The sequence below is a fragment of the Rousettus aegyptiacus genome, unplaced genomic scaffold (genome assembly GCF_014176215.1).
Source record: "Rousettus aegyptiacus isolate mRouAeg1 unplaced genomic scaffold, mRouAeg1.p scaffold_m13_p_14, whole genome shotgun sequence".
NCBI classification, from domain to species: domain Eukaryota; kingdom Metazoa; phylum Chordata; class Mammalia; order Chiroptera; family Pteropodidae; genus Rousettus; species Rousettus aegyptiacus.
In genome coordinates, this window is record NW_023416289.1 from 7,270,989 (window position 1) to 7,294,970 (window position 23,982).

At 63.6% G+C, this 23,982-nt stretch overlaps 1 protein-coding gene and 1 long non-coding RNA gene across 3 annotated transcripts in view; both read left to right on the forward strand.

Moving 5' to 3' along the window:
• The window catches only part of GNAO1 (G protein subunit alpha o1), a 132,810-nt gene that overhangs the window by 107,259 nt on the left and 1,569 nt on the right, over positions 1 to 23,982 (forward strand). The window contains exons 4-8 of one of the 2 annotated variants that reach the window (XM_016124067.2): positions 3,135 to 3,295; positions 6,315 to 6,443; positions 8,237 to 8,366; positions 12,099 to 12,252; positions 13,692 to 14,323. In XM_016124067.2, the coding sequence (XP_015979553.1) occupies positions 3,135 to 3,295; positions 6,315 to 6,443; positions 8,237 to 8,366; positions 12,099 to 12,252; positions 13,692 to 13,879 (762 nt within the window). In that variant the 3' untranslated portion in view covers positions 13,880 to 14,323. Of the gene's footprint in view, positions 1 to 3,134; positions 3,296 to 6,314; positions 6,444 to 8,236; positions 8,367 to 12,098; positions 12,253 to 13,691; positions 14,324 to 20,631; positions 20,786 to 23,047; positions 23,264 to 23,982 lie in introns of those variants that run through there. The other variant, XM_016124066.2, reaches the window with a different exon arrangement.
• Positions 14,340 to 17,853, forward strand: LOC118611337. Its single transcript, XR_004954213.1, has 2 exons — positions 14,340 to 14,786; positions 14,837 to 17,853. It is a non-coding gene; the product is annotated as an uncharacterized LOC118611337 (long non-coding RNA).

Here is a 23,982-nt window from a genome sequence, read left to right on the forward strand (position 1 = left end):
TTCACACTCAGAAGTGCACGGTCTGGCCAGTGCCCCAAAAGGTACCCCACACCCCGCCCCCAGCATCTCCAGATCTCCAGGGCAGACAGGTTGGCCTCCTGGTCTCTGTGTGGCTTCCCGGGGAGCTTGGGCGGTGGGGAATGGCACAGTCCCTCACTCACCCCTGCTCTCGTCCTCTCGCCAAGATTACCAGACAGCCCGTGAAAAGGGGTAATACTGTCACCCCCGTTTCTCAGGTGACACTGAGCCCCAGAAAGACTAAGGCCCCACTCAAACTGGGAGCCCAGACGGGAGCCCAGGTCTGGGTGGCTCCAGAGCCTGTGACCTGAGCCCCCAGAAGGTGGCACGGGATGGGACCAGGAAGCCCGAGGAGGGGGTGACCAAAGGGCCATCGGAGGCAGCTCCTCAGGGGGGCCAGGTGGCGTGGGAGCCGGACACCGAAGCACAGGCCGCCCCAGCGGGCGGAGAATGGCGGGCCTGGGCCCCGGGAGCCCACACCCCTCCTGAGGAAAGGCAGCGGTCACGTTCTCCCTCACGCGGGGGGGGCGCGGCCCCCTCTTTTCTTTCGCAGCGGGGCCTCAGCACAGCGGGGGCAGCAGTGGAAAGAGGGTCCCACTCCCTCGCCCCGGGGCGGCAGCCTGCTTTCCTGGCCCCGAGCTGGCCAGCTGCTCCCTGATTGTGACTCTGAGTGAAATAGTGCCACCTGGGGACAGTTCAGACCTTTGTGAGGTGTCTTCGTCCGCGGTGATAATTGGGGCCCTACGGGCGTTCCGTGGCTGGGGGCCAGGCCTGCCGGTGTGTCCCAGCGGCACACAGCGAAGAACGCCCCGTGCCCCGCGCTGCGGTGCTGGGCCCTGCCAGGCACACTCGTCGGCCGACAGCCTAATTCAACTCCTTACGGGGCTGTCCACGGAACCCCGCCAGACCGCCTCGAGCGTCCAGCGTGTGTGGCCAGTGCCCCCGGCACATCTCACACCGTGGGAGAGAGAGGGGCCGCTCACACAGGAAACACGGTGTGGCGTGTGGGCAGGGCACCCAGCACCCAGTCCAGGCGGTGAGGGAGGGGAGGAGTCAGATGCCAGAGGCATTACGTGGGCACAGTCGTGGGCGGCGTCTTTCTGGAGGAGATAGGCCTGATAGTGGCCTTGGCGGACCAGCAGGTGTCATAGTCAAGACTATTTGGGGCACAGGTGTGAAAATAAACCAACGAAACACAAACATATCCTCAACTGGATTACGAAAGAGAGACTTGTCAACTCGAGGAACTGGGAAGCCAGAGGGTGGTGGTCGCCTTGCTTTTGGTCCAGAGATTGTTCTGAGCCAGACCCCATCACCGGAAGAATTGTGTGCAGACAGAGGACAGGGTTCTCCCGGGGCCTGGGCCCAGGCAGGCACCTTGTCCTTGTTTAGATTCTTCTAGAAGCCAACCCTGAGACAAGGAGTATATTTGGGAGGTCATTTCAGGACTCACCGAGGAAGAGGGGACGTGGCACAGGGACGGGAGGAAAATGGTAACAGGATAAAGGGTGCGGTGACGGGCGGGCTACAGCCTTGGGCAGCTGGGGCACAGGCCCCCTGGGGCTTCTGCAGACGCATCGCAGAATCGTCTCCCTGCAAGGACAAGGCAGCCGGGGCGTTAGCCCGCCAACTCCTGTCCGTCCTGGGCACTGACTCCCAACCCGTGCAGCCCACCGCACCCCTAGGAGCAGAGGCAGGAAGCCAGCTCACCTGTAGGAGCCCCCTCCAGGCAGCCTCGGCGGGGCAGGCCCCTGCTCCACACTCGCCCGCCCCGATCTGGACCGCGAATCAGCAGTCATCTCAGACGGACCTTTCTGGGAATGCGTGTCACCCCCCGTGTGGACCCTCCGTCAGGCTCTGCTCCGTGCCCCCCGCATCCTCTTCCTGGCATGAGTGGGAGGGGCCCTGCGAAGAACTGCCAGGCCTTTCCGTGGGCCGGAAGTGGTGTCACGGCCACAGCCACGGTCAAGGAGAGATGCAGTGTATTCTGCCCGTAGGGGAAGAAATGCAAAGATGCCGGGCAGGGGCTCGGGCCCGCGGCGCAGGCTTCGCAGACGCCTCGCTGGCGCGGCTGTGCAGCTCTGGGCAAGGCGTGTGCGTGCGCGAGAGCGTCCTTTGTGAACCGTCGAGTGCCACACGCGTGCGCACCGTGCTGGCGATGGCGAGGTCCCGTGACTTCGAGAGCCTTCCGAGTCTTCAGGGGCCACCACGTTCCTGGTTTGGGGGTTCTGTGCGTTCAGTTAGTCTTTGAAGATGGGTGACCTTGTTTGGTATCCAAGGTGAAGGGAAGCAGGAAGGTACCTGCTAAGTAGGGGGGCCTTTACGTGCAGTTCCAGCGGGGTCTCGGCCTCCACGTGGGTGCCTTAAGCAAGCTGCACCCCCTCCCGCCCCCCAGACAGCGAAGGAAGGGGCAGGAGGCAGAGGAACGGCCGCCCCCCACCTCATCATTTGCCCCTTCACCCTTCTCTCGTTGCACCTGCCCCCAGGGAAAGGCAGGCCACAGGTCAAGAGCAAATAGGTAACTAGAAATTAATCAAATTAAGTGTCTGCTGTGGACCCTCCAAGGGCCTGAGCTCTAGAGACTTATCATTGACATGAGGCGCTTCCGCCCTGGCCGCTGACAGAACCAACCTGCGCGCCCGCCCCAGGGCACAGCTCCACCCGCCCTGTCCCTCCGCCACCCGAATTCTCAAACAGCCAGACCCCCTGTTCCAGGGGCCTCGCCCCACCTGGCGTGAGAAGTAAAGAAACTTAGGTATTAGCCAAGAACATTTTTTTTCCCCAAAACGAATACCGTGGAGAACCCCAGCTTTCAAAACAAATGAAAGCAGAGCTGGAGGGTGGGGAACGGAGCCCTGTCCCCTCCCCCCACCCAGAAAACCCTAAGGCCGCAGGGGCCATGGTCTGAGGCCGCTGCTCGGAACCTCCTGGGACAGAAGACCCTGAAGGCTGGGACAGGGACAGGTGTCCCCACGGGGCCCCAGGAAGCAAGGCTACTGGGGCGCACAGAGGCCCTGGGGGTGTTCAGATGGTCCCGGCTGGGCTCGGGACTGAGTGCTGTCCTGGAACCCTGTCCCCACGGGGGCCTCAAAGCCACCCCCCTTTCCTCCTCGCAGGCCGACGCCAAGATGGTGTGTGACGTGGTGAGTCGGATGGAAGACACCGAGCCCTTCTCCGCAGAGCTGCTTTCCGCCATGATGCGACTCTGGGGCGACTCAGGGATCCAGGAGTGCTTCAACCGCTCCCGGGAGTATCAGCTCAACGACTCTGCCAAATAGTGAGTGTCCCAGGCGGGAAGGGGGCCACCCACGGGACGGGGATGCTGGCCTGGGAGCAGGCGGGGCTCGGGGGGCCAAGGTCTGTGCCAGGGAGGGACCGGAAGGGGCTCCTCCTCCCGCCCCTGGGGTGGAGAAGAGGCTGGGAGCGGGCCGTCACCTGCTTGCTGAACCCCTGACCCCAGGAATACACATCAAGCACCACGCAGGCAGAAATAACTTACATGGTGCTGTTTTGTGGGGTTTGGGGTTTTTTTGTTTTGTTTTTTGTTTTTGTTTTTAGAGAAGATCAGCTTTCCCTTCCCCTAGCTTTAAAACCAAAAATAAGGAAAATGCAATTCGCCCAATAAATATAATAAATAGTCAAACACGTAGTTTAATACTGGCTCATAATGAAATAGGAAGGAAAGGAGAGAGGGGCAGGGAGGGGAGCGAGGGGGAAGGAAGCAGCGGGTAAGAGGCTCAGTGAAAGTCAGGGAAGGTACTCGAAGGGGCAGGGAGGGGAAAGGCAGCAGAAGGGGCCTGTGGGGGACACTTCCTGTGCCAGCAGGATCACAGGCCCGCCCACCGCAGCTTTGTCACTCCAGACGTCTGACGATGTCCTCACTGGGGACCTGCCCTTGGCCCCCAGGTCGGAGGCTCCAGCCCGCTGGGTCAGAGGCATGCCTTCTGTCTCGGAGACGCTGGGGTTACACCCTAGCTTTCAGGAAGCGCACCCCACTCTTACAATCTGGCGCCAGTTTTTCAGCGAAAGCCTCTTGGGACACGTGCGTTCCGACGCGGATCTCATTGGGCCATCCTCGCCGGAGCTCGTCACTCGGTCCCTCTGTCCCCAGGATGTCTAGAGACATTTTCGATCGTCATGATCAGGATGGGGCTATTGTCATTTCGAGGGTGGAGCCCAAGGATGCTGCTAAGTGCCCTACAGTGCCCAGGACAGGGGACAGTCCTGCACGACAAAGAATTATCCGGCCGCGGGCGTCAGCAGTGCCGAGATTAAGAACCCCTGGTCCACACAATGCTGACCTCGTGTTCAGTAGGGGACATTGGGACGGTTCCACTGGCCACGACGGCAGCTGACAAACGAGGGACTTGAGTAAGGCCCGAGCACCTTCGCATCTGCACACCTAGGTCCTGTGAGTCCCAGGCCCTGACGAACCCCGAGGGACACCTTGATAGGCAGGGGTGCGTGTCCACGGCTCCCTGGGCACACTCAGATGACAGACCTCAGCCTGGGCCCCAGTCAGGCCTGGGAGAGTCCCTTAGTCCTTCCCCACTCCCTGCCCCCTGCCGGGACCCCCCCCACACACACGCACACACACACGCACACGCTCTACCCGCGGGGGCCCCCCAGGGCCAGCTGGCCCAAGTCTTTCTTCTTGTGTCCCTTCGATTTGTGCTCTCCACTTACATTTTTACCCATTTAACTAATTATAACATGAATTCGTTGCAAAAAAAAAAAAAGATATTTTTTTTTAATGATACAGAAAAATACACTATGAATAGTGAACTTCCTCCCTCAGGCAGTCCCCTTCCCGCTTCTGTTTCCATTGATTTGTCCCAGCGGCGCCCAGAAAAAGCCGACCCTCCAATCGCAAATGGTATTTACCGACCTCGTGCTGTGAAATTGGGGGGGGGGTCCTTCTCTCCTTCCGTCTTCCTTCCTTCCCCCCCCTCCCTTCCCACTTCCACTCCCTAGTCTTTGCTAGTTACAGGATTATTTTTCATTCTTCCGGTGGCCGCTTTTATAGCTTTAAATGAGAAACTCGAGTCTGTGTTTGTCAGCTCCCCACCCCCCCCCCCAGGTGAGCTGAGGAAATCTGCCTGCCTTCTCATTCTTGTCCATTCCGCCGCCCTCCCGTGTCCTGGTGCCAAGGTCACGGCGAGGGCATTCTGCTGTCACCCCCCGGCTAGGCCTTCTGGCTTCCGTCCCTGGGACGACGGGGTTCCACGGCAGGAAGGGGAGGGACCCCACGGGCAGTCGGGCTCGGAAGGACCTTAAACACGTTCCGGTGCAGGGTGGCTTCGTCGTCGTTTTAGCAACTAAATCTCTCATCTTCTGACAAAATCTTGGGGCCAGCACATAGATCCGTTGAAAATAGATTCGGAAGGGTGAGGGAGGCCTACGCAGTTCCCGGGGGCGCCCCTTACATCCGAGACTGTGGGAATGGCTCCCCGAGGCCCAGAGCCCCCCAGCACCCCCACCCCCCTGATTTCCTGGGTCCCACACTGGCTTTGGGTTCAAACCTAACCCACACAGACCCCAAAGCCCTTCCATGTGCTGGGCCTGGGCGGGTGTGGTACGAAGGCCTGGTCTGTCTCCCAAAGTGGTGGCCTCAGAAAAGAACCCTGATGCCAAAGGCAGGCTGTGTGACCTCTGAGCTGTGTGACCTCTGAGCCTCCTTTCCAAGGGCACCAAATGGGAAGAGGCCCACAGAACCCTTGGTAAACTCTCAAGGAGAGTGGGAAGGGTGGGCGGATGCCCGGGGGGCCTCTCGGAAGTCCCTTTGAGACTGGTCAGAGCGCGGACTCTGGGGCCAAATGTCCAGGTTCAAGCTCCAGCTCACAGCTGGACAAGGTACTGACTGTCACTGCCCTGTTTTCTATAGAATAGTACATTTAACTCAGAAATTAAGCCCCAAATACGATCATGCATATAAGGAATTAGAACCTAACCATTGGCCATTACTATTTCACGATGAAGAAACGACAAAGCAGCATTTTAAACGCGTCAGTCTCGTTGAAGAGTCTGATCTTGTCTGAGCGTCCCTGGCACTGTGTGCCGAGCCCCTTGTGGTCTGGATCAGAGGCTGTCTGAGGACCTGCGGCCAAGACGTGAGGCCCTCCCCGACCAGCCCTATCCCCCTGCCCCATCTGGCCCCGGACAAAGTGGTGCCATCATTTCCACAGTGACCCACGAGGGGCCCTGGCGGGGACTGGGCTCTGAAAGGGGGTGGCCCAGCAAGGCCTGAGCAGTGCCCAGAGCTTGGTCCATGGTCCCCTGTGTGTTGCCGTCCTCAGCTACTTGGACAGCCTGGATCGAATCGGGGCCACCGACTACCAGCCCACTGAGCAGGACATCCTCCGAACCAGGGTCAAAACCACGGGCATCGTAGAAACCCACTTCACATTCAAGAACCTCCACTTCAGGTGAGGCCCGGGGGCTCCCGAGACCCAGCCAGGGCGGAGAGGCGGGCCGAGGCCTCAGCTTGTCTGCATGTCACCCTGCCTCGGGAGCCCGTGTGTTGGGACAGGCAGCTAGATACGAGAAGGGGCCTCCATGCAGGTCTGTATTCCGTCAGGCTGCGGGCGGGGGTGAGCAGGGAGGCCTCCCAGACGAGGGGTCTTGGAATGGGGCTCCGAGGAACGGGATGGGGCAGTTAGTAGGCAAAGGAGGGGCGCCTGTCCCTGGGTGACCTCTGAGGAGGAGGAAGGCGGGTCACCTCAAAGGCCAGCTGGTGGGGAGGGGCGAGGCTGAGGGCGGGTAAGCCTTAGAGTATCCGTGAGAGGCCAAGGGCCCGCGTCCTCTCCGGCTTGGAAGGGGCTGACGGCATCAGCCTGCCTGGCCATCGTGGTACATACAGGGAAACTGAGGCCTGGGAGGAGCAAGCCAGTCCCCAAGCACAGAATATAAGCCAAGCCCAGGGGCTCTGAGTGCCTCGGAACAGGGGCCTGAGGTGTGCGGCTGGGCTTCTCGGCCCTGGTGAGGGTCATGTCCCCAGCTGGGGTGACCTCCGTGCACTGAGGCCTGGCGCCCCCTGTCCTGGCCCCACCTGCCTTCTGGGAGTGGTTGCTGAGCACTGGGTGGAGCAGGAGGAGCAGCCAGGAGGGCAGAGCACAGGGGTGGACGGGTGTAAGGCCGCTTCCCAGCCTCTGAGCTGCCTGGGAGGGCTGGGTTCCAGGGCACTTGCCACCTGCCTCCCCAGCCGCTGCCCGCCCCGTCCAGACTCAGGGGCTGCGGTTCCGTCCCCTGGCCCGGGGCCCACAGGGGCCGTGCTGGGCGCGGGCGCCTCCGGCCTGCACTGGCCCTGGGCAGCGGCCCCACGAGGGCCTCTCGCCTCCCAGTGTCCTCCGTCTCCAGCTCACCCCTCAAGTGCACAGGGCGGGAACCTGGATGGGTGCCACCCAGAGGTCATCTGAGAACCAGCATTCTGGAGGGGACGCTAGAGGGGTCGCAGAGGCCATCCGCCAGCGCCCTGTGTCTCACGTGGCGGAGCAGGTGGAGGAGGTCCAGACTGTGACCCTCCGTCCGGAGGGCCCGGGTCCCTGAGCACGCAGCTGTGTGCCCACAGGCCTCCCGAGCCGAGGAGGCTCAGGGCACCAGAGTGTGCGAGTGACCTCTGAGTTCTAGGGCGTGGCCCTGCCTGCCCCCATGCCCCCTGGGGGATGCTGTCTGAGTTGGGGAGAGGTGGCCCAGGACAGCGGTCAGAGGCTTCGTCTGCAGGCAGACCTGGGCGACGCCCCAGCTCTGCACACCGGCTCTCACCAGCCCCCTGGGTACCTAAGCCCTAGGTGCTTTGCTCTTCCCCCACACAACAGGTGACAGTCCCTGCCTGCCTCCCTCCCAGGCTGGTTGGGACCTTGCTCAGAGCACGGACGTGAACAGACATACTCGGAATGCCAGGGAACGGGATATGCATGTGGCCCTGACAGCAGGACCTCACAGAGGTGTTTTTTGGGGGGCCGGCTGAGGTGCACCCCTTAGTAAAATTACTGAGATGCAAGGGCAGGTCTTTGAATCACTACATACAAGCACGGCCCAGCCGAGGGACGGCAGTGATGGCCATCCCCACCCCGGGGCTGGCAGCGGCCGGCCGTCAGCACGGGCTCCTGGCTGGGGGGTGGGGGGCTCGGAGCAGGCGCCCAGCACCCTTCTCCTGCTGCCCCTCGTCTTGACCAGGCACCCACCACCCGCCAGCCCAGCTTCCCTGTCTCCCTGGCAGGCTGTTTGACGTCGGGGGCCAACGATCTGAGCGCAAGAAGTGGATCCACTGCTTCGAGGACGTCACGGCCATCATCTTCTGCGTTGCGCTCAGCGGCTACGACCAGGTGCTCCACGAGGACGAGACCACGGTGAGTGGCCTGGGCCCGCCTGGCCCGCCGTCAGCGGTGGCTCCGCGGTGGCTGGGGCCCCCGCCCCTGGGCAGACTGGTCACGAGCACCTCCACCCACACCGGGTCTCAGGCGGTGAGCGCCGCTTCGGTAAACACGGCAGAGTCATGGGGGCTGCCAGCCCGGAGCCGAATTGAGCCAGTCCTGAAAGGAGTCAGGGTGCAGCCAAGCAGCAGTGAGCATGAGCATGAGACGGGAGGAGCGGCCCCTGGCCCCCCAGCCCTTCCTGGGCACCGGCCAGTCGCTGCCGGGAGAGGCTCATGGCGGGGGCAGCGGGCCGCGGTGCCTCCAGGCCAGCCCGGGTCCCGCCTCGGACAGGCGTCGCGTTGGGTCCACGGCCTCGGAGAGGGGCGTTCTCCCGGGGGGCTGCATCTGTCCAGGCCTAGCCCCGCTTTGCTGCCGGCTCCAGGCAGCACCCTCTCTGCCTCAGTCGCTGTTGTCTGTCGAAGGTGGGGGGGTGTGCCCGTAGTTCCTCCCTGCGGGGCCGTTGGCAGTGAGGAGAGAGTCCGCATGAGGTGCCTGGACCCGTTCGCGGCACAGCAGCCCGGTGCTGGTGGTTGTACTGTCACTGACGATTGTCCTGAGCCGGGGCGGGGGGCGGGGGTCCACCGACAGTCCCCACAGCATCGTGGAGGGGTGGCCTGTCTGCAGAGCCTGCCAGGGAAGCCGCGTGTTAGTATGTTACACCCACAGCGCCTCCTGGGCGGGGCTCCCGGGCGGCGGGGCTCGCCCTTGGCACTGGCCGGCTCCTCCGTCTGCAGCGTGCACGGGCCCTTGGCAGCGGCCTCTGGGTCGGCACCGAGGTGCGAGGCTGGTTCGTGGTCACGGTGGGCCGTGGGCATGGCCCGTCTTCTCTCTGGGTCTGTTTCCTCATCAGTCGTACCTGCCGGTCCTACAGGCTGCTCCGAAGATCTGATGGGCTTTGGGGTGTGGGCTTCGGGGTGCAGAGCTATGGGGACGAGGAGCCGCCGTCCTGGGGGACTGACTGATATGGCGATGGGGCGTTGAGCAGACTGGGGCCGAAGCCGCTGGGTGGGTGGGTGATCCGGACTCGAGCCACACGCTGGCTTATCCACTGGGCCCTTGCTCTTTCGGGCCCAGCTGCCTCCCCGAGGTGGGGTTCAGCAAAGCCCTGCAAGCCCTGCCTCGTCCTGCAAGGGGCTCCCAGGTCCTCGGCCGTGCCGCTCTTTCTGGTAACACTGTCATCATTCTCAGTGGCATCTAAGGTCACCAGAGCTGAGGGTGGGCCGGGGGTAGACGCACACCCTGATCTGTGTTTGGACCCGACTCCCTGACCGCCAAAGCCCTGGGCGGTTCTGGCTCCCCCGACAGTCCTCCGCGCACAGGGCCTGCCCTGTCTGTCACCGTTCCACTGGTCGACTGCTTTTCGAGGCACGGTTCACGGTCTGATTGGCCACCCTGAGGTGTGAGCGCCTCCCCCCACCGTAACGCTGGGCAGCGGGAGCCGGGGCCGGCGTGCTGGGTGCGATGCTGGGCCTGCAGACCGCGCGAACCTGAGACCCAGGCCCGTGGGCACGGGGCAGAGGCTCTCGCTTGCCTCTGCAGCCCAGAGTGGAAGCAGAGGGTCGTCTGGGTACATCTGGCAGCCACGGGGCCCAAGCTCCACGGCCCGCAAGTTCCCACTAAACATGGGGCTGGGCAGTGCCTGGCCTCAGGCTCAGGCGGCCACCCCCTCTGCCCTTCCCGGCCCTGCTGCCGAGCACGCTTCCCCTCCCTCTCCTCCGCCCTCCTGCCTTCACTGCTCCTCTCCCACCCCGTCCTTGACCTCCCCCCTTCTCCCCACCTCCCCTGCCCTCCTCCACGGGGGCTGGAGCAGAGGACCTTGGGGAAGCCAAGGCGCGTGGGCCCAGGCCTGGACAGGCTCTTCCTGGGGCTCTTTCCTCCTCAAAGCAGACCAGCCACGCAGCCCAGAGAAAGACCAGCCCCCCGCCCTGCGCCCCCGGGGGTCAGGACTGGGCTTCACACCCTGACACCAGCCCACGAAGGTGGCCCGCTGCTGGTGGCAGCAAGAGCAACGCTGTTGCCACAGACCTAAGCCGACGACTGCGCCCAGGCCACGCGGCAGCTGGGGACAGAGCCGACGCAGGGTCCAGCGCGGGCCCTGCCGCTGCGTGACCGTGGCGCCGGCTCCAGTCTCTCCTCCTTGGTGCTGAGAACACAGCCTCAAGGGGCTCGGAGCTGTCACGGCGCCTGCTCCAGACCCCACTCCATAAATGGCACTTGTCGGGATCCTCTGTCCGGGCACATGGCTAAAGGACAAGTTGTAGGCGATGGACACCCTGCCCCTGGGAGCAAAAGCTCGACCCTGCTGACCAGCCGTTGGTCCTCGGCCTTCCTCTCCGGTCAGCCCTGTGTGTCCCGCCCTGGCCTGGGGTGAGAGTTGGTGACATCCAAGACAAAGGCCTGGAGCTCAGCCAGGAGCCCTGGGGCTGGTGGCTGCCCTCGCATTGGCCGGCCGCCCCGTCCACCGCACCCCGGCACCCCGGGCCTCATCCTGCCCTCGAGCCTCGGGCCCGCGGCCCCAGCGGCACTGGGCCACAGCCTTCCACGACTTCACCGCCGCCGTCACCACCGCCTACAGGGCCTTAACTTGCCCAAGCAAGACCAAAACCATGAGCAGAGTCTGAGGGACCCTCCGAGCCAGGCAGGTATGCAGCGCCTCCCTCCACCGAAGCCGAAACCGGCAGCTAAGAGTTGAAAGCAGCAAGTTCTCGGGCACCGCGGGTGACTTTGCTGTGATGCCCGTCCCCGCCCACTCCCGCCTCTCACACGCCTGCCTGCTGGCCGCCAGGCTGGGGCCGGCCCTCTCCACCCTCACCTTCCACCTCCAGCCACCCAGGTGGCAGTCTCGGGGCGGCTGCGGCCTCCGTGAGCCTGCACTGGGACCTCGGGAAGGGCCGGCCTTGACTTCCTGGCCCGAACACTGGGTGAACCAATTTTTCGGGGGGTTTTTCCTCTCTCTTTCTCTCATATTTCTCCTGGATTTTTATCTTCCTCTGTTTTAATCTGTTTTGCTGGGTTTCATCTCGGGGTTCTCTGGGCCCTTCTACTGAGACACCAGCCCCAATAAAGCGGCTCCCCCAGAGCCGGTGCCCCCCCCCAGCCACCTCCCAGCCAACCCCCAACCATGCCAAGGCCACAGCAAGATCACCCCCCAGACACTGTCCCCGGGGCGTCTGCTTCCAACTCTGGATTAATTCGAGGATCTCTGAGTCCTCGGTTAATGTCCCCCGGCTGAATGCGTGCATCTCCCACCCCCGCTGCCAAATCCGAACGCGACCCCGGTACAGAGATCTGCATGGCCCCCGGTTCGGTGTGGACGTGTTGGATGGCGGGGTGGCCCGCACCCCGAGTGCATGGTGCATGTCTTCTCTGTGAGCTGGAGCCCCTCCGGTGACCTCGCTGCCCCTAGCGCGGGTCAGCCCGCTCTGTGGGGGGGAGCAGCACTCCGCACCCCGCCCGCCCCGCTCCGCCCCACCCTGCCTGCGTGTGGAATGAAGCGCGCGGACCACGCCCCGTGTGTCCTCGTGGGTCCTCCCGCCTCCGTGCCCCGGTGGCGCGTCCGGCCGCGTTGGGGGGCCCTCCCTCGGCTTGTCCCGCTGTGTCGTGGCCGCGGCGGGTCGGGGCCCCCGGGCGGCGCCCGCCCTCACCAGCCGCTCCGCTCTGTTGCAGAACCGCATGCACGAGTCCCTGAAGCTGTTCGACAGCATCTGCAACAACAAGTGGTTCACGGACACGTCCATCATCCTGTTTCTTAACAAGAAGGACATCTTCGAGGAGAAGATCAAGAAGTCCCCGCTGACCCTCTGCTTTCCTGAATACACAGGTAGAGACTCCCCCGCTGCCACTGGGCTGGCAGGGGGCAGCGCTGAGCTTCTGGCCCCCGGCCGCCGCGAGGGAGCCGGCTCCTCCCCAAAGCTCGGCCCCCCTGCGCCGTGCTCTGCGCATGCTCCGGACTCAGCTGCGGAGTATCCAGCGCCGAACCGAAGGCCGCGTCTGTTAGCGTGTCCGTGGGTTGCCACGTGGGGCGGGCGAGCAGCCAGCCGGGGAAGAAGGCCCGACCGGGCCCCCATGGCGCACCCCAGGTGCCCCTCGGCTCTCCCAGGTGGCCAGGGCCTTGTCAGAGAAGTGAGTGGGCACCCCCAGCCTGGAGAGCAAAAGAGCAGACAGTCCCAACAAGGCAGGCCTGTTGAGGGAGCTCCCAGGCTGACCCCACTTGCCTATGATTTGGGGCCAGACAAGGCACAGCTCCCCCTTAAAATCAGGCCAACTGCCCCATAAGCCAAGCCCCTAGCAGTGTGCAGCCAGAGTTTGGGGGACAGAGTGACTCAGAAACCCTCACGCCCAGCTGTCAGCCTCCTCTGTAAGTTGGGGGTCTGTGGATCCGCCCTAGTTGACCAAAGCAGACAGGGTAGGTCGGCCCAGATTTAGGAAAGAGCTGTGGTCTGGCAGACCCCTAAGGCCCGAGGGGCCCCGGCACGCCGCTCCGAGGCTCCAGCCCACACAGCAGCCCTTCCGGCTCAGCGCCGTGCCTCCGACACCCAGCCCCTTTCTCTGCGCCCCACCGTGGGGCGTGGCAGCTCTGCCCATGCCTGGACCCCAATGCCCGGAGCCCGTGGTAGCTTCCACGCAAAGCCGGAGCCCTGTTCTGCTGCTCCCAAACACCAGCTGCTCGCCTGGAAAGCCCGTGGGCTCGGCCGGCAGCAGAGCAGCCCGGCACACCCCAGGGAAGGCGACAAGTCAGCGGGCCAGACCGTGCTTAGCCCCCCGATGGCGAGCCCGAGAAAGGCGAGGAGGAGGAGGAGGAGGAGGAGGCCAGGGTGGCTCACGGGCACCACAGTTTCTACCCGCTTTGCCCAGCAGTGGCCTAGGGAGGTGACCTCTTGGCCCGCTCTGAGGGATCGCAGACAGGAGAGGACCTGTGCAGGTGTACTGAGCCAGGGGCTGGCTCAGACTTCCTGGAGCGGAACCCACAGTAGGAAAGGACGTTCGGGTCAGTGGTCAGGTGCACATATTAAAGGAAAACGGTACTCGCCCTTAGCTCAGGTGCGGCATGCTGAGGTTTGATATTTTGGGGGTTTTTTTCATTATTTTTAAACTGGATGTGGACCACCGACGTGATTTCGTGACCCACTGTTCATCCGGCGGAGCTGGCCAGTGTCCCCCGCCCCGTGAGGGTTTTCCTTGAGGGCTGTCACCGAGAGGTCATCGCGGCCTGGCCTCACGCGCTCACGTCACCCGCTCCCGTCCGCGTCTCTCCCGCAGGCCCCAGCGCCTTCACGGAAGCCGTGGCTTACATCCAGGCCCAGTACGAGAGCAAGAACAAGTCCGCCCACAAGGAGGTCTATACCCACGTCACCTGTGCCACCGACACCAACAACATCCAATTCGTCTTCGACGCCGTGACAGACGTCATCATCGCCAAAAACCTGCGAGGCTGTGGCCTCTACTGAGCCCCGCCTCTCTCCCGGCTGCCCAGCACCCTACCCGGCCCGCCACCCCCACCCCCCGGAAGTGGTTCCGGCACCTCTCAGCCACTCTCCGCCATTCTCTGCGCTCGACGAAGAAGCACAGCGGCCGGCCGAGGACAAGCGGGCGGAGGGAAGGCCGGGCCGCCCCGCCCCCAGGCACCAGCACGTGGTAACAGGGCGGGCCGGCCAGGCAGCCGAGGGCCTGCCCCACGCCTGGGATGGGCCACCCACCGCCGGCCTGCGCTCACTGGCCTCTGCTCCATCTCTGAGTGCTTTATCCAAGGGAGAGGGTGTGGGGGCCACGGCCGCCCCTTGGCCCAGAATGGGCACACTGCCCTACGCTTGGTAACTCATACTCAAAGTCCCAAGGTCTTCTCCTATCTCCCGGGCTGGTGTAGGTGGTGGGGTGGCCCTGGGGCAGGGTGCTGGCAGGGGTGGGGGGGACGGGGGCCGCTGCTCGGCTTTTCTTGGGTTCTCTTCGGTCCGGGGCAGCTCCGTCACCAAAAGCCAGGTTGGGGCCAGGCCACTTGCGCGTGAGACTGAGGGCTCAGGCCTTGGCGAGCACCCCGCTCTGGGCTGCCCATTGCCCTCCTGGGGAACGCCCATCCTGACTCCTCGTAGGTCTGGAAATGCTTCTGAGACTGGCTTATTGCAAAGGCACGTGGTCGTTGGTGAGACTGTGTGTGGACAGGGCTCAAGGAAGAGGCGGCAGCTCCTGTGCCGACCGCAGTGGGGCCTCACGTCCAGTCCTTGCAGGCCCAAGGGCGAGCCTGCGCCCAGGTCTCAGGCAGCTGCTCAGATGTGAGTAGACATGCTTTTCCTTCTCGAATTCACAGTAAATCCACCTCGCACTGGCAGAGGCCGGCAGGGGCTTGCAGCTGGGTTGGAGGTCTGTAGTTGAGGAAGCTCAGGGAGTGGGGTGCGGACGTAGCCCCCGAGGCCAATACCCCAGCTTCCTTCTCTCTTGGTGGAGAAACCAGTGAGTTTGCCCACAGCCCTGGGTGTTCTGCCAGCCCCTGGGGCAGGAGAGGGCAGACGGACGAGACCACCACCCTGAAGTGTGTGCTACCAGGGGCCCAGCTGGCTTAGACACGTGCCCAGCCCCGCCTCTGGAAAGAGTCCTAGGAGGGGCTTCAGTGCAGAGATCCTTGAGCAGAAAGGTGCGGAGTGGCTTTTGGTGGCTCCGGCTGCCCTCGGGCAGTACTTACTCCTCTCCCTCACTCCTGAGCGCCTCCAGTCGGCGATTGTCACCCGCCGATACCTCGGGCACGCCCAGTGTTCTGCCTAGGGAACCAGATGTGCCGTGGGAGGAGAGAGGCCACCCCAGAGAGGTCTCTGGTCCCCTCCTCAAGCCCTCGGCTCTTCCAGCCGCCACTCTGGGCTCTGCTCAGTCCCAGGGCCAGGCGGGACCCCTGGGCTTCCAGTGCTGTCCCCGGACAGCCCCAGAGCTATGCCAACAGCTCTGGGCTTCCTGGTCCCAGCAGACCCAGAGCTCTGGGTGGTGCACGGGAGACCCAGGGCACTGTGCCAAATGCCCGCGGGGGCGGGTGCCACGGGGTGAGCCCCTCCCTGGTCTGGCTCCCCGCTGCTGCCCTGGCCTTATGGGAAATCGCCCAGCAGCCAGCCCAAAGCCACCTGGCGTCATTCACCTCGTGTGCCACACCTCGTACCAGTCGCTGGGTTGGGACAGAAAACGCCCCTGGAGCCAGTGGTCTCGACTCGCTGTCTTGGGCAGCCAGAGCCAGGCAGACTGTTCCCAACACTGAAGACTTAGCAGTTACTTCCTGGTATCGCCACCCTGGGTGGCCGGTGACCCCAAACTCGAAAACGGCTAACAAGAAGGGGGATGCTGGCCAAGCCCCACGTCTAATGCCATCATCCTGAGGGTGGAAGTCTCTGGCCGGAGCTCTGGGCAGGGGTCGGGACCGCAGGCTGTCACCCGCCCCGGCAGCAGCAGGGGAGGCCGGGGGGAGGGGCAGGGGGAGGGGGGCAGGGTGCCTGGGGCCTTCCTGCCTTTCTGTCCCCTGGGCTACTTTTTCTCTCTCAGACTGTCTGTCGAGCTGTTTCTCGGGCTGTTCTCTCGGCCGGGCTGTTCTCGCCGCCACCCCCGCCCCCCGCCCCGGGCCTGCGAGTCCTCGGCTGTTTGGCATGAGCCGCGAGGACAGGGTGTCCAGGGTGAAACTCCCTCGCGGCCACTGCGTCGCCCATTCACGTCGTCACCGGCAGCTCCACCGTGGGGGGAGCAACTGAGGGGGACAGATGTGTTTTGGCTCCGTCGTGTGTGTGTGGGGGCGGGGCGGGACGCTGTGAGTGACCGGACGTGGCGGGTCTCTTCACCGCGGTGGCCCTGCTTGTGGGGCCAGCCTTCAACTCTCTGACTGGCTCTGATTTAGCAGGCCAAGAGCAAAATGACTTCTAGGAGGGGCACCTGTGCCAAACCCATGACAGCTGTGCCTGCACCCCGGTGCCTGTGGGCGGGTTCTGTGCCCTGAACCAAATGCCCCAAGAGCCAGGTGTTGGCCTCTGCCTGGAGAGCTGAGAGAGGTCGCCAAGGCCCTCTGGCCTGGCTGGCAGGGACGGTGCATGAGGCCAGGGAGGGGCTCCGTGGAGCCTCTGGCCTCTGGCCGGCATGGGCCCTGCCCCCGCCCTGAGCAGAGGGCGCAGCTCTGGGCCCCTCGCCCACAGCTTTGGCGGTCTGGGTTCCATGGCCGCCTCCCTTGGAGGCTGTGGATGCCCAGCGCCCCGGCCCTCTCTCCCCACTCCAGCCGTGGCAGAGCCCAGGCAGAGAGGGCCACCACCAGCGCCTGGTGTCGGGAGGCAGCTCTGCCTCCCAGCCCAGCTCCGAGCCCCACAGGTGGGCAGTGGGGACACACCTGTGCTGGGCGCCAGCGGGCCTTCCCCACCTGGAGCCCCTTAACCAGGCTGTGCACAAGCCCCCGCAGGGAAGGCCCAGGAGTCATCTCACCCGGGCCCCTCCCTTCTGCCAAGATGAGACCCGCGGCAGGGTGGGGAGTTGGGGGGCTTACTCACCCCACTGCTCCCCAACTGCTGCCTCCTCCCTGATCCTTCCCCCTTTCCCCCACCCCCGGTCTGACCCTGTGTACCCTTCAGCCCTCTTGGTGTGTAGTCTGGGCCTCACGCCTTCCTCCAGACCGGGTGGTGGCCTGTCCAGCCTGCTTTGTGAGGAGCCTGGCGTGCAAAGCCTCTCTGGCTGCCTTTGCTGTTCTCTGCGCCTTCTGGAAGCCTCAGGCACCACCTGGCAGTTCCCAGGAGTTAAGCCTGAGGCCCCAGCTCTGTGACTACCAGAGGTACAGTCTAGGGTGCCGGAGGCAAGCACCCATATAGACAGTTCTCCCGTGTCAGCCCACAAGCCTGTAGCTAGAATAAAGGGTCCCAGAACCCCAGGGTAGAGAGACTGGACACAACAGCCCGACCAGAGAGCAGGGCCGAGGTGTGAGCCGCTGCCCTGCGTTGGGGGCCGCCCCCCAGAGAGGCGCATCGTGAGCCGCCTTGCCCAGAGGGCATAGTGGGGCCTTCCTTCCCGGGGCTCCGGGGCTCCAGATCCCAGCCCAGCCAGACGAAGCCCCCTGGGCTCCCGCCGCCTCCCCACACGGCCAGGCCCTCCCCTCCGTACCCCCTCTGCGTCTCGGTTCTGCCCCAGCCCCACATGTCCTTGCCCCGCCCCCCCCCTCCTCCCCACGCTGCGGCTGCCACTCTGCTCCCCTCGCCCCTCCCAGACAGGGGTGGGCTTGGGCGCCTTCTCCCTCCATAGCAAACCCTTCTTAGGAGCAAAAGCCCCACCTCCCAACCCCACCGCCCCCACCCACCCCACATTAACTGTAATTTTGTAAGTAGAGTGACTCGTTGGTTTAATAAATCTCTAGTTATTGTAATAATTTATTGGCTGCCGTAATGTATTTATTAGTTACCTACCGCTAATAAAAAGTCCCAGCCTTTTCCAGCGTGAGTGTGGTGTGTCAGTGCCCAGAGGGCCCCGCCCAGGTGCGCCCCCGGGGGCCGTGTCCTCCCGTGTGGCCGCGCCTCGCCCCGTTCGGTCCTGGGGCCGGGAACGCAGGCTGCCTGGTGGAGGGGGCGTACCCCGCTGGGCGCAGGCGGGGCTGGGAGACAGGCCCCCCTGCCCAGCTCTCAGGACTGTCGCGAGGGCAGGGGCTGGCCTGTCCCGTGTGAGCCCGCGTCCCTGTCCTCGGCGGTGCTGGCACACACCTTTCCTGCAGCTCTAGGCTCCGCTGCACCCTGGGGTGAGTGGAGGGAGACAGGAAGGTGACTGCGAGCGGCGGCGGGCGGCCACTGGCCGGCAGTGACCCCCGGCTTCTTCGCCGTCTCCCACTTTGACTTATTCCGGCATCTGTTTTCCCCAGGGAAGCTCGTGAGGACAAGCCGTGTGCTCGGCTCCTTGGTGATGGCTCCAGTCCCCGTGGGGAGGGATGGCAGTCAGGCCTGCAGGGCGTGTGAGGGGGCGGATCTCAGTGCCGGCGGCCCCTCCCCCCACCAGCTCCCCGCCCCGCCCCCCTCCCTGCACCCCTGACCCTGAGGTGTGACCTCTGCCCCTCCCCACTGGCTTCCCCCCCTGCTCTGTGCCGCTCCCAGGAGTGCAGACCTTTTTGACGTGTGCACACTCGTCTCTCCCTGACTAGACTGTGAGCTCTCGGAGAGCAGGTGCCCGCCTGGCCCGTGGCAACCCCGCAGCAGCCCGGCAGAGGGCCTCGCGCACGCATCCCGTCCGACCTGGTGTGAAGAGGCTGTGCAGGGGCTGAGGGCCCTGCGGGGTGGAGGTGCGGAGCTCGGGCCTGGATGTTTCCCCCAGACCCGAGCTCGGTGGCCTCGCTCTCAGCTCGGGTCACCCTGGTGTCCCCTCGTGGTCCTGGGAGTGCCCCAGGCTCATGTCCCCACCGCATCCCCCACTGTCTGCAGACCAAAGCACTGCGCGGCAGGGGCGTGCAGGGGAGCTGGGGGCTGCCCTCTGGCCGCGGGGTTCTAGCTCTGGGTCCAGCCGCTGTGGGATGAGATGGCTCTGTGTGTGAGGGGGGCGGGGGGCCTTCTCCGTTGGGATGTTTGGGTCTCGGAGCATCTCTACTTGGCCCTCGCAGGGGCCGGGTGAGCCTGAGTGTTCCCAGCCCCAGGCTCCGTCGTCCAGATGGCATCGGGCAAGCATCTCGCTCCGCCCTGAGTAAGATGGTGCAAACAACAGGCAGGCTGTTGGGGGAACTGGGAGCGAAATTCCCTGGTTGAGGCTCGGTGGATGATATGATCACGTGACTTTCTGAGTTTTGTTTGGCAGAATAAAGGGACGATGCAGTTCCTAGAGGAAGGAGTAAAACCATGGCCCCAAAAGAACAAGGGTTTGGGGCTGATGCCCTTACAGGTCACTGGTGTGATGTGGTCATGGGCGAGGTGAGGGAAGATGCGCGGAGCCCGTCGTGACCCTGATGGTCACAGACCGAGCCCTCGCGGTGACCGGGGAAGCCCGCTCTGCCGCGGAAGCTCAGGCCCGGCGCCGGGCCAGGCGCAAGTCCCTGCCTCTCATCGCCCACTGCGGGCGGGCGGGTTAATAACGCGAGGCAGGCGAAGGGCGGGGTGCAGAGAGGGGCTCTGTGGCCGGCGGGGTTCACTTCGCCTTCGTCCTCGCCCTCCCGCTCAGGCAGAGGAAGTCGTCTGGCTGTGGCGCCAGGGGACAAGCTGTTTCCTCGGCCCCCTGCTGGTCCTCAGGGGTGGGCCCGTCTCAGTGATGCCCGTCCCTGTTCTCAGCTCTTCCCTCAGGTTTGGTTCAGTCTCTGACCAGAGGGAGAATGTGGCCGGGAATCACTTCCCGGCTTGAGCCGTAGACCCACGGAGCTCGAACTCCTCGGGCTGACAGAGGGTTCTTGGGGAAAATGGCTGGCCGACCCTTCCCCCAGGGACACACATTTCCCGAAGCCACCTTCCGGGGCAGAAAGGGGCTCGTTCACAGAGAGACCTGCTCCCTGTCCCACAGCACAAGTCAGGCCTCAGCCTTGCCGCCATGGGCTTTCGTGTGCAAGGCACCACTTCACGTCCGCTTCGCGTGAAACTCACCGCAGGGCCAGACCCGGCTGGGTTTGAGCCAGGCAGCGCAGGGGTGGCCAGCCCCCCGAGCACTCCAGCGGGCAGCATGGGCAGGCTTCTCCCCTGAGTCGCAGTTCTCCGAGGATGCTGGCAGGTACCTGGCATGACTTCCCTCAGACCAATGGAGGGGTCTGGGGTCCCTCATTGCTCCCAGAGGACACCCCTCACCCACAGACTGAGCCCCGGAGGAAAGGTCTGGACAAGAAGGGCCAAAGCCCAGCTCTCAGGCTCAACACACACACACACACACACACACACACACGCACGCACACACAGGCAAGGAGGCCCTCCTGTGGCTGGGGACCTTGCAGTGGGGAGAGCCCAAATCACGGCAGCCGCACCCAGCAAGCAGGGGTTGGTCCCCAGCCCAGTCTCCGCCAGCGGCCTGGGACAAGGCGCGTAGATCGCTCTGGACACGGAGCGGGAAGCCCTGTGCAGAGGGCAGCGCCGCCTGCCTGCCCGCCTTCGGAGCAGCCGTGGGGAACCAGGAGCCCCTCCTGGCCGCTGAGCGGCCCGGTTCCTCTCTTTCTCTCTCTCTCTCTGCCTCAAAGCTAATTCTCTCCTCTCTCTCCCCGCGTCCTGTCTCCCTCCGGCTGTCCGCCCCGCTGTCCCTGCCCCGCCTGCGGCCGCAGAACCGCATGCACGAGTCGCTCATGCTCTTCGACTCCATCTGCAACAACAAGTTCTTCATCGATACCTCCATCATCCTCTTCCTCAACAAGAAAGATCTCTTCGGTGAGAAGATCAAGAAGTCACCGCTGACCATCTGCTTTCCTGAGTACACAGGTGGGTGTCACGGCGGCCTGCCAGGGGCCCGCGTCGCTCCAGGGGCTCAGGGAGCAGCCGCCAGGCCAGCACCGCAGGGGCCTGGCCGGGGCGCAGGGGAAACGCCAGGGCAGGACCGGGTCCGGCCCTGCCCAGGACACAGCCCTGGACACGGTGAGAAACGGACCCTTCGATCCACCTGTGGTGGGACCAGTTGACTCGGGAGTGGCGTGGCATGGGTCGGGAGGCAGGACAAGACCACAGCTCCCCCTTCCCCTCTGACCCCGTCACCTCCAGAGGAGGCCTCCCACCTCCCCCCGTCTGACACGTGGCCTCGGGGCACTGCTGGGCCACACGGCGCCTCGGCCTGCACGGGCAGACGGGTGGCCTGTGAGTGGGCCCCGCCGCGCTCCACTACCCGCCGGTGCCCAGCCGGACCCTTCACCGCCTGCCTCGTCCTTCCTGCTTTCTCCTCGCTTCCTGCACCGCCGGTCGGTCCCCCGAATCAAACCGCTCTGCGCCTCTGCGGGTCTCCTCCCCGCCTGCCTCTCTTCCACCTGCTCTAGCTCCCAGGGGGACGCATCAGAGACCCTCACAGGGGAGGTCTCTCCACAGGGGTGGACGAGGCTGTCCGAAGGCTGAGGGAGGTGGCCGGGCACAATGGCCCTGCCCGGGACGGCCACGAAGAGCTAGAGCCGTGCTAACCCAGAGCCGCCGCTGACCTCTCCCAGCCCCAGCAAATGCCCTGCAGACCCTCAGGCGGGCCTTGTCCCCAGGGACGTGGCCCTGGGAGAAATGGGTCTGAGGTGCTGGAGGCCCCCAGAGAAAGTCAGTCTGAATGTGGGGAACATTCGCGTTCTCCAGGGGGGTCCAACACCACGTTGCTGAGTTCCACCACCACCACGAGGGATGACAAATGGTCACCAATGCCCCACAGTGTGCCAAGACCTATGGGGACACGAAACAGACTGAAGGGGCAGGGGACAGGCAGGGGGCAAGTGGTAGCTGGACATGCCAGGCAAGCTCTACGGGGACTGTCCCCAGAGTCACTCTCAGGCACCTTCTCCTGAATCACGTGCCCTGTCGTAGCACTGCCTGGACAGGGAGCTCCTTGGTGGGGTCCACTCTTGTGCTGTGTCCGGTCTGCCAGCTGCCACTAACTCGATGGCCTCACTCACCGCGGACCCTGCTCAGTGCACTTCTGCTCCCGCTGCCCGGCCAGTGGCGGGGCTGAGGAGGAGCTTCCACAAGGAGCTGGTCTCCACCAGGACCCCCACCCCAGGGGTGTCCCCTCCCCTCCTCCTGACCCCTCACATTTGCTAGTCTGGCTGCAGAAGCCTCCAGCAGCTCCAGCACCAGACTCCCCGTGGGGCTCACAGTCAACAACGAGCGGGGAGAGTGGGGCGGGGGGGGCAGCGGAGATGGGGCCCCACACCCTCGAGGGCAGGAGGCACTGCTTCCGCGTGGGCCGGAGCCTAGCGGCACCGAGGGGAATGAGGCGTTGTCCTCTGATGTGCTCTTAGGCGACTCTGTGTCGGTCCACATTCTATGATCATCAAAAGCTGTGCACAGGGCAGAGCCGCAAGGGTGCAGGGGAGCAGCTGATTGGAAAACTGCCCCTGCACCCTCCACAGAGACCCCCTCCAGGCCCCAGCCAGGGTCAAGACGACTGCCAAGGAACTGTGGGGGACAGTGGGACCAGGCTGGTATCACGCACACTGCTAGCCCCTTAAACGTTCCCAACCAGGGCATACCAACGCCCCCGAGTCCTGGCCACTCACCCGAGAACTGAGTTGGCATAGACACTCCCAGCCCCGCCAGGTGGCTTCTCATTAGAGGGAGCCACCAGGCAGGAGTACAGGTCCAGCTGGACACCCGGCAAGCCCGGGTCCCCACCCTGTCTGGAGCTCTTCCGCAGCAGTCCCCGTCTTGGTTTATCAGAAGCAGCAGGACTGGTTTCGACCAGGGGTGACAGTTGCAAACGGCAGATATGGCCAGGCCTCAGAGCGCTCACCTAGAAAGCAGAAGGGATCTTGTGTGGCCACTGTCCGTCCTCCCAGGGCCCTGGGTAGATCCAGTGTGAAGACAGAGTAAAGGACCTTGAAAGGTCGGACGCCAGGCGAACGCTAAACCGTGCCCGATGGCATGCGGCCTCCTCTGTTCTCGGCCTGTCTCATCTACCTCCTGGGAAGCGCCACAGCCCACTTCCTGCCCGGTCCCCGGTCTGCTGCACCCCAGCCCTCACCAGGGCACTCTCCCCTGTTCTTCTGTGTCTTGTTACAGGCCCCAATACCTACGAAGACGCAGCCGCCTACATCCAAGCACAATTTGAAAGCAAAAACCGCTCACCCAACAAAGAAATTTATTGTCACATGACTTGTGCCACAGACACGAATAATATCCAGGTGGTATTCGACGCCGTCACCGACATCATCATTGCCAACAACCTCCGGGGCTGCGGCTTGTACTGACCTCTTGTCCTGTATAGCAACCTATTTGGTAATGATTCCAGCACTCACAGAAAAGCTTGTACACACACACACATACACACCCACCACTAACAAATGCAAGTTGGTAAATAAATTTTAAAAAGGTATAACAAAACCTTATATATATATATGTATACAAATATATATTAAAAATTCTTTTTAGTTTATACTATACAGAGCTTCGGACAGAACTGACCACCATCCCATAGGTCATCGAGGTTTTCCTGGGACCACACATGAGTGCATGTGCGCGCGCACACACACACACACACACACACACACACACACACCCCGCGATGGGAGTCCTGACTTAGGAGGCCATCGTCCTTTTAAGAACAGCCACGTGATTTGACTCCGAGATCCATCTCTGAGCAGGGGGAGGGCAAAGAAAGGCCTGGCCTTGGTCCGGCCTCTCTCGCTTCCACCGCAGAGGCTGTGTGCTCTCAGTTCTGTCCAGCTCTTAAACGAATTCCAAACTCCCTCGAAAATAATGGCCAAAACCCGCTGCCCTGTCTGTCTCCCCAACAACAACAGAAAAAAATTAAGGACGCTCCTCTTTGGGGTGGTGGTGGTGGTGGTTGTTAACTTCAAGATTTTAGAAGAATGGTTTGCTGGGAAACAATCCGCTGTCTCCGGAGTGTTCTTTAATCAGGTTAACGAGGCTGGGCCTGCTTTCTAAGAGCAGCTGAGGGGAGGGGCCATGCAAAGCAGGGCTCGAGTCCACCTGTG